Source organism: Tachyglossus aculeatus, chromosome 14 (genome assembly GCF_015852505.1).
Source record: "Tachyglossus aculeatus isolate mTacAcu1 chromosome 14, mTacAcu1.pri, whole genome shotgun sequence".
In the NCBI taxonomy this organism is placed as follows: Eukaryota; Metazoa; Chordata; class Mammalia; order Monotremata; family Tachyglossidae; genus Tachyglossus; species Tachyglossus aculeatus.
In genome coordinates this window covers 48695586-48704566 of record NC_052079.1, presented here as the reverse complement: position 1 = coordinate 48704566, position 8981 = coordinate 48695586, and the positions used below count along the sequence as shown (strand labels likewise).

At 54.6% G+C, this 8981-nt stretch overlaps 1 protein-coding gene across 1 annotated transcript; it reads left to right on the top strand.

Annotated features, from left to right (window-relative positions):
* Positions 1 to 358: 358 nt before the first annotated feature.
* TEX33 (testis expressed 33) lies at positions 359 to 8187 on the top strand. The gene is made up of 6 exons (XM_038756812.1): positions 359 to 478; positions 3742 to 3817; positions 4518 to 5017; positions 5929 to 6073; positions 7797 to 7907; positions 8025 to 8187. Exons 1-6 carry the CDS (start codon positions 458 to 460, stop codon positions 8117 to 8119), a joined length of 948 nt encoding a protein of 315 aa, XP_038612740.1. The 5' UTR covers positions 359 to 457; the 3' UTR covers positions 8120 to 8187.
* Positions 8188 to 8981: the final 794 nt, after the last annotated feature.

The window sequence follows — 8981 nt, the reverse complement described above, 5'->3', positions numbered from 1 at the left end:
TCTTCCAAGGACTCCGTCTCTCCCCTCTTGGAGCCGAAGAGATGAAGCTGAAGGCACTTCTCCCAGCCTTTAAAGATGTGCCACTCACTGTCTTATGGGTGAGACCCGGCCTCACCACCCCTTCCCACCGTGCCCCAGGGGACCCTCCCTTCCACACCTGCTAGCCCACTGCCTCGGGGAGTCCCACCAGAGCCCAGATTTCACCAGCCTCTGTGTGTGTGTGTGTGTGTGGGGGGGGGGGGGGGCAGGGGGCTGGGGGGGTGGGAGGGGGGGAGACGATTCCATCACAAAGGTACTTGGAGCCCTGTGTGTTGTCATCACCGTAGTAACAGCCAAGCCTCAGCCTGCCAGTGATCTGGGGGGGCCCATTCAGAGCCCTGGCCACTGCCTGCTCTCTAGGGGGCTAACCAAGACCCGGAGGCTCCGAAGACTCAGTCTTGTCAGCTCGCCTGCAGCTATGAAAGAACCTGTTGTAAAGGTGAGATAGGAATTAGGGGACAGTGGGGCGGGGGTGGGCAGCGAGCTCTTTCTGTTTTTGGATCAGGCCTTCCACGTCGGCACACAGATTCACCCTTCTCCCCTCTCCTCACACTTCAATCAATCAGTCGATCGTATTTATTGGGTGCTTTCTGTGCGCAGAGCACTGTACTGAGGGCTTGGGATCCTGCCAAAGTGTGTGGCCCCTGGCCCCGGAAACACAACAGGGAAATGGTTTTCAGGGCATCCGGTCCCGAGGCGGCTAGAGGTCAGCTGCAGTTGCCCGGGTCCACCTCTGATGTCCGTGTCTGCGGCCCAGCCCAGGCCTCGCCTTCAGATCAGGTGTCCGGGATATCGCAGAGCCTGGCTCAGTGGAAAGAGCCCGGGCTTTGGAGTCAGAGGTCATGGGTTCAAATCCAGGCTCCGCCACTTATCAGCTGTGTGACTTTGGACAAGTCACTTAACTTCTCTGGGCCTCAATTACCTCATTTGTCAAATGGGGATTAAGACTGTGAGCCCCCCGTGGGACAACCTGATCACCGTGTAACCTCCCCAGCACTTAGAACAGTGCTTGGCACATAGTAAGTGCTTAATAAATGCCATTATAAAATTGGGAAGCAGCGTGGCTCAGTGGAAAGAGCATGGGCTTTGGAGTCAGAGGTCGTGGGTTCAAATCCCAGCTCTGCCAATTGTCAGCTTTGTGACTTTGGGCAAGTCACTTAACTTCTCTGGGCCTCAGTTACCTCATCTGTAAAATGAGGATTAAGACTGTGAGCCCCCCCGTGGTACAACCTGATCACCTTGTAACCTCCCCAGTGCTTAGAACTGTGCTTCGCACATAGTAAGTGCTTAATAAATGCCATCATTATTATTATTATTATCCAGCGCTAAGAACTGTGCTTTGTGTATAGTAAGTGCTTAATAAATGCCATCATTATTATTATTATTATTATCTCTGAGCTAGGTTTCCACTGGGGAAAGTCTGGGCTCTAGGCTAAGGAGACCAGTTGGTAACCAGGAGCTGAGGTTGAGAGATCAATCAATCAGCTGTATTTATTGCTCAGTGGAAAGAGCTTGGGAGTCAGAGGTCAAGGGTTCTAATCCCGGCTCCACCACATGTCTGCTGTGTGACCTTAGGCAAGTCACTTAACTTCTCTGAGCCTCAGTTACCTCATCTGTAAAATGGGGATTAAGACTGTGAGCCCTTTGGGACAACCTGATCACCTTGTTTCCCCCCCAGTGCTTAGAACAGTGCTTTGCACATAGTAAGCACTTAATAAATGCCATCATTATTATTATTACTATCTTTAAAACGGGGATTAAGACTGAGCCCCTTGTGGGACGTGGACCGTGTCCATCCTGCTTATCTTGTATCTATCCCAGCACTTAGTACGGTGCCTGGCACAGAGTAAATGCTTAACAAATAGCATTAAAAAAACCCACAGTGATGATGATGATTATTACAGTTGGCATTCCAAGGGGAAGAAGGCAAAACCTGGTGGGAGCGCACATCTGGTTGCTACTTCAGGCAGGAGCATTGTGGCCTAGTGGATAGAGCACAGGCCTTGGTGTCGGAAGGATCTGGGTTCTAATTCCGGTTCCGTCACTTGTCTGCTGGGTGACCTTGAGCAAGTCACTTCACTTCTCTGTGCCTCAGTTCCCTCATCTGCAAAATGGGGATGAAGACTGTGAGCCCCATGTGGGAAACAGACTAGCTTGTACCTACCTCAGGGCTTAGAACAGTGCATGATGCAAAGTATGCACTTAACAAATACCATTATTATTATTGTTTATGAGGGAGGAGGATGTGGAGGAAGATATTGGAGGGAAGGCAAGAGGGGTGATTGGCCTTTTTCTGGGGAAGCAGCGTGGCTCAGTGGAAAGAGCATGGGCTTTGGAGTCAGAGGTCATGGGTTCGAATCCCATGGTGTCAGAAGGACCTGGGTTTGAATCCTGACTCTGCCGATTGTCAGCTGTGTGACTTTGGGCAAGTCACTTAACTTCTCAGTGCCTCAGTTCCCTCATCTGTAAAATGGGGATTAAGACTGTGAGCCCCCTGTGGGACAACCTGATCACCTTGTAACCTCCCCAGCGCTTAGAACAGTGCCTTGCACATAGTAAGCGCTTTATAAAGGCCATCATTATTATGATTATTATTTATGTACATATCGTTGAATTATTTATTGTAAAGGACTCTTTTGTCTTAATGTCTGTCTCACCCTATAGACTGTAAGCTCACTGTGGGCAGAGAATGTGTCTGCTACCTCTGTTGTACGGTAGTCTCCAAAGAGCTTAGTACAGTGCTCTGCGCAGTAAGCGCTCAACAAATACCAGTGATTGATTGATGGATTGGGGTGACTGGGGCAGGGAGGGAAATCGGAAGCTCTGCTGCTCAGTCTGGAGGCGAGAAGTAACCCAATGACCCCCTCAACCCCCTACCTTGAGGATGGGCAGTTCGCTCTTCGACATCCGATCCTCAGCTGAGGGGAATCTGCGCCTGCCTAGGCCTCTCCCCAGCAGCTGCTGTAACCGGAGGAGGCTGAAGGACTCCCTTCTTCCACCCCCAACCCAGGCCCGACCTTGAATTTAGTGACCCCTGGACCGCTCCCCATTTGTGTCCAGCTCCCATCCTCCCTTGGGGCAGCCATGGGGAGGATCGATCGTCTCCAAATCGCCCCCAGTCAGGGAGACAGCCAGCCTCCCATGTATCAGTGTGTTTCCACTCCTTGGGACGGCTCAGTGGAGAGGGAATGGGCATCTTCTCCCCATTTTACAGATGAGGAAGCTGAGGCTCGGAGAAGTTAAGGTTCTTGTCTAAGTTCACACACGGTAGGTTACAGGGGCGGCGGCAGGAGGGGTCACCAAGTGCAGCCCTGGTCGGGAAGAAGATGGGAAGGGGTGGGTGAGGGCAGAGGGCAGGTGCCGCTGCAAGTTCCATAATTACTGAGCCGATGGGCAGCGCAGAACTTTGTGCCTGGTGGGCAGCGGCACTGGGCCGCTGAGCTGCCTGACATGACTCCGCTGCTCTAGCCTGCTGTGTAATTTCGGGCAAGTCATTTAACAGCTCCATGCCTCCATTTCCCCATCTGTCATATGGAGTTTCGATACTGTTCTCCCTCCCCTTCAGACTGAGCCCCATGTGGGACAGGGGCTGTTTATGTTCAGATTGTATCGGATCTACCCTAGTCCTTGGCACGTACTAAGCGCACAACCAATGCCACTATTTCATTATTATCATTACGCGACCTTGGTTTCCTTTTGCAGGTGTTGGCTGGGGCTTCACAAACCTCTACAGCCCACCCCAAGAGAGAAGGCTCTGGGATGCCCTGCCCTAGCCCAGGTAGGGACCCCGGAGACAAGGGAGGAGATGGGGCGGGCAGATCCTGGTTCTTCTCAAAACCTCAACTGCTTTTCCCTCAATCGCTGTTCATCCAGGTTACTTGGGGTCCCAGAGGATTGAGGGCCCCAGGGGTGGGAACAAGTTGCCAGGATGGGGTGGGGGGTGAAGCCAGGGTGGGAGATGGGGGCGATGGGGAGGGGACGATTGGCTTAGCCATTTGGCTGCCCTGAAACGACGTAGGGTAGGTCGCTTCCGGCCCCTCTCTGTGCGGTGGCATTACATCATGCCGCGTGTCTACACAACGTAGCACAGCAGCACCACACGCAGCAACTGGGGGGAAAGCGTGTCTGTGCCACCGCTTCTGCCACGCTGTGCTCTGAGTGGTTGCTTACTCTTTCAAGCTGGCCCTGGTCACACGTGTGTGTGCATGTGAGAGAGACAAATACTTCCCTGGAAGTGAGGACATGCAGGTGGGAGGGTAGGAGGTGGAAACCCTATTGTCCCTCTGGAGGGGTCACTGGGTCAGGGCAGCCATGGAGCTGATGTCGGGTCGTGGGGAGGGGTGAGCCCGGACCCTTGGACCGAGGCTAGGGAGGGAACCAGCCGCCGGCCTCTCTCTTCCCTTCCCGCCACTAACCCTCTGCCTCTTGGGGTTGGGTGTCCCCTCTCTGTGGGCCTCTGCCCCCCTCTCCCTCCTCAGCTAATGCCAACCAGGCTGGGATCTCCCCGGGTGGCAGAAGAAGCTCTCGAGCGACCTGGAAGTCCCCTGCAAGCCCCCCGGTCCTCACGGCCCGCCCGGTAGCCACCCCGTCCCCACCTCCCTCGTCCCGGTGCTCCTTACGCAGAGCCTCCCAGGCGTCCTTCAGCTGGCCCAGGAGGCCCTCGCAGCCCGAGGGCCTTGCGGCCTCCTCCAAGACCACCCCTCCACCGAAGGAGACCACACCCAGGGGATTCCGGACGAAGCGGTCGCCCCAGCCACCCGCCAAGCCGGACCGGATGGATTTGAGCAAGGAGCAGAAGCAGGCAACCCCCAGCCCCGGACCCAGCTCCCCCAAGCCCAAGGAAGAGGAGGACCGAGAGCAGAAGGCCAGAGGGAGGGCCGTGGGCAGGAAGAAGAGCAGCCTGGTCCCCAGCACAGCCGTGCAGCGGGCTGGTGGCAGCGCGGTGGAACAGCTCAACTCCAAAGCACAGGAGTGCAAGGCAAGGCCGGCCTGGGGCCTGCTGGGGTCAGAGGTGGGCGGCGAAGAAGGAATTGGGGCCACTGAGAGAGTCCCCCAGGCTGCAGAAAGCCTAGCTGTCCCTTCATCTCTCCCTTCAGCCATACAACTAAGGTTTCCAGAACTTCTCAGCCCAACGAGAACAGCTGGTTCATTCAGTCGTATTTATTGAGGGCTTGCTGTGTGCAGAGCTCTGTACTTAGCGCTTGGAGCCCACTGTTGGGTAGGGACCGTCTCTATATGTTGCCAACTTGTACTTCCCAAGCGCCTAGTACAGTGCTCTGCACACAGTAAGTGCTCAATAAATATGATTGAATGAATACAATCTAACAACAGACACATTCCCCACCCACGTATCCATGGCGGATGCAGCCACAGCTGCTCTGCCACTGCCCAGCTGTTTCTTCTGGGGCTGTTTGCCCCTGTCCCTTCTCCTGTCCTTGCCCCTGGTCCTGCCAATGCCAACATCTTCCTGGAATTTGTCCCCCGGAAGAGGTGGGGTCTCAGGATTTGGCGGGCCCAGAGGGATCAACTTCTTCTGTCACCTGCCCCAAGTGATTCCCCAACCCCCCAGGAGAAAGAAGCTGGAGAAACCTTTTTGTTTGGTTGGGGACAATCATACAGGGGGAGTCCTGGAACCCAAGGGAATTGTCCCTCAGTCCCCCGCAGCCGGGGCCGAGATCCAGCCCCCTCGCGTGTCCCCGCTTCGGCCCCCTCCCCTTCCACCTTGCGACCCAGTCACTTCTCCCTCCCCTGCTCCAGGACTCAGGGGGGCCGCGGGGAAAGGCTGATTGGGGAGAGGCTGAGAGTTGGGTGACGGAGTGGGGGTGTCATCCCCCGACAGTGAACTTGACAGTGCCCCCCACCTCCGCCCCCACCCCATCTTGTCCCCAGGCCTGGCGGATCCTAAACCAAGTGAGCGAGGGGCAGAGGAGGATGGGTAACATCCTGCCCAATGCCACCCTGAACCAGTCTGATGCCTCGAGCACTGGCGCTTTCCACGACCTGAGCTACAGCATGAAATCTGACCTGTTCCCGGGTAAGTGGGAGGCACAGAGAGGAGAGGGGAAGGAGAGGCGTGAACCACAGGGCCTGGTGAGGCTGAGAATTCATCTCTGCCAAAGGTCTGTGGGCAGTTATGGTGGGGGCCACGTTCCCTGGCCCTGCCCGGGGGGTTTCGGGGGCCCCGCTCTAGAGAGGACATAGGCCTGGCTTGGCCAGCCCCCGCTGGCACCCAATGGGCCACAGTCAGTCATATTTATTCAGCACTTACCGTGTGCAGGGCACTGTACTAAGCGCTTGGGAGAGTACAATTTAACAATAAACGGAGACAGTCCCTGCCCACAATGAGCTCCCAGCTCCCAACAGCCAATGGGGACAACTACTCCAGGTTAGGCGGCTCCACTGAAGAGAAGTCTTAGTACAGTGCTCTGCATCCAGAGTAAGCACTCGATTAGTAAGATTGATTGACTTGTATCTACCCCAGCGCTTAGTACAGCACACAGTAAGCACTTAACAAATACCATTAAAGAATGAGTCTGTCCATCTGTGTGTCCAGCCAAACTGCTACAGAGTTGTTTTGTTGCCTGTCTCCCCCTTCTAGACTGATAGCCCATTGTTGGGTAGGGATTGTCTCTATCTGTTGCTGAATTGTACTTTCCGAGCACTTGGTACAGTGCTCTGCACACAGTAAGCACTCAATAAATACGGTTGAATGAATGAACGAAAGTCTGCGCCCAGCATTCCCCCTCCAGATTCCACTTGAGGGCTTGGATCTCCGGCTGTAGACTGTAAGTTCATTAAGGGTAGGGAACATGTCTGCTAATTCTATTGTATTGTACTCTCCCAAGCGCTTAGTTCAGTGCTCTGCACACAGTAAGTGCTCAACAAATATGATTGATTGGTTCCCCTGGCTCCTCCAGGCTGAAGGACTGTGAGGTTTTCCCCCAGACCCTCTCCCAGGGAGGACCAATGCATCCTCCTATCCCCAGGAGAAAGAAGCAGGAGGAATCTTTTTGTTTGGTTGCTTTAATGGTATTTGTTAAGTGTTTCCTATTAATCAAGCACTGTCCTAAGCACTGGGATAGATTCCAATCAATCAGGCCAGACACAGTCACTGTTCCACACGGGGCTCCCAGCCTAAGTAGGAGGGACAGCAGGTGCTGAATCGCTGTTTTACAGCTGAGGAAACTAAGACACAGAGAAATGAAATGACTTGCCTGAGGTCACAGAGCAGACAAGTGACAGAACAGGGATTAGAACCCAGGTCCTTTGACTTTCGGGCCCGTGCTCCTTTCTGCTGGTGACCTTGGGCAAGTCACTTCACTTCTCTGGGCCTAAGTCACCTCATCTGAAAAATGGGGATTAAGACCGCAAGCCCCACGTGGGAGCGGGAAATGTGCCCAATCCGATTTGATTGTATCTGTCACAGCGCTTAATACAGTGCCTGGCACCAGTAAGTGCTTAACAAATACCACAGTTATTACTGTGTCTGAACTGATTACCTTGTATGTACCCTAATGGTACTGTGCCCGACCAGATTAGCTTGTATCTACCCCAGTGCTTAGAACAGTGCTTGGCAGGTAGGAAGCATGTAACAAGTACCACCACTCTTGTTTATTGTTATTATTATTAATAAATACCACCACTCTTTGGTGTCAGTCAATCGGTGGTATTTACTGAGTGCTCATTGGGCTCAGAGTACTGTATTAAGCACTTGGACGAGCACAACATGACAAATGACGCGATACTGTGTCCGACAGGTCCCCCGATGGAGCTGAGGAGCCTGATGATGGACTCCTACACCCCGGACGTGTTTGAGCGAGCAGTGAGGGACCTCAGCAACTGGCATGGAAGGAAGACTGACGAACTGGGTAAGGACGGGGGTGGAGCCGGGGGCGGGCACAGCGGATCAAGCCCGGATCCCGGTGGGGGGATGGAAGAGGAGTTGGGGGCAAACACCGGGGCTGACCTGTTACTTGTCTTCACAGGACGCTGGCATCGGAAAAATGCCCTTGACCGTAACCTCCGGCGGGCATTGTTTCAGAGGTTTGCGGACAGGCGCAAAGTCAGCAAATCTGCCTAATCTTAGTCCCCGAGTTAAGGGACCCGCCCTTAGGGCAGGCTGCAGCAATAAAGAGGGAGACACCCCAACATCGCCACCTCCAATCCGTCTCGGTGGGATGGGCCAGGGAGGGTACAGAGAGCACCAGAGAGGAAGCCAGGTGGTCCTCGGGAACTCAGAGTGGGGCTGTGGAGCTCGGAGCAAGGGTCTTTTGCCCAGTGAGGGGCTCGGGCCCGGTAGAGAGAGCAACTCTCTGCCAACGGGCCTTTCCCACCTCCTTCCCTGCCAGGCGGCCCCTTGAGGAAGCATGAGGAGCTCTCCCCATTTCCCAGAGGGAAAAACTGAGCCTGCAGGGATGGGAATGAAGTCCCTCCAACCCCAAGTGGGGCTTCTTTTCCAGCAGAGCACAGCTGCGTGACGGGGCTCAGCTGGGGTTGGGGCTGGGGTCCCAGCTCTGGCAACCCCCGGGAACTCTGGTTTTCTCCTTCCCTGCCTGAGGTGTGAGGCCGGGCACCCAGATCGTTACAGGTCAAGAGAGGCGGCCGCTTGGCCCTACCGGACAGCTGTGCTAGCCAAGGCTCGGGGATTTGGGGGCAGGGGGAGAGAGAGAGAGAGAGAGAGAGAGAGAGAGTGAGAGAGAGAGATTGTGTGCTTGTGTGTGTGTGTGTGTATGCACGCACTCACTGACTAGATCTGATCTGGGAGTGTGTGGGGCCTGGGAGGAGCAATGTGAGGGAGATATTCGTTCAGTCGTATTTACTGAGTTCTTACTCAGTACTGAGTACTAAAGGCTTGGGAGAATACAATACAAAAATAAGCAGTCACATTCCCTACCCACAACAGGCTTACAGTCTAGAGTGGGGGAGAGAGACAGCAACACAAA

Excerpts from the sequence above, each read along its gene's own strand:
- TEX33 (XM_038756812.1), top strand. The coding sequence starts at position 458 with ATGAAAGAACCTGTTGTAAAG. Across the intron at positions 3,818-4,517 it reads GATGCCCTGCCCTAGCCCAG|CTAATGCCAACCAGGCTGGG; the intron begins GTAGGGACCCCG and ends CTCCCTCCTCAG. Across the intron at positions 5,018-5,928 it reads CCAAAGCACAGGAGTGCAAG|GCCTGGCGGATCCTAAACCA; the intron begins GCAAGGCCGGCC and ends TCTTGTCCCCAG.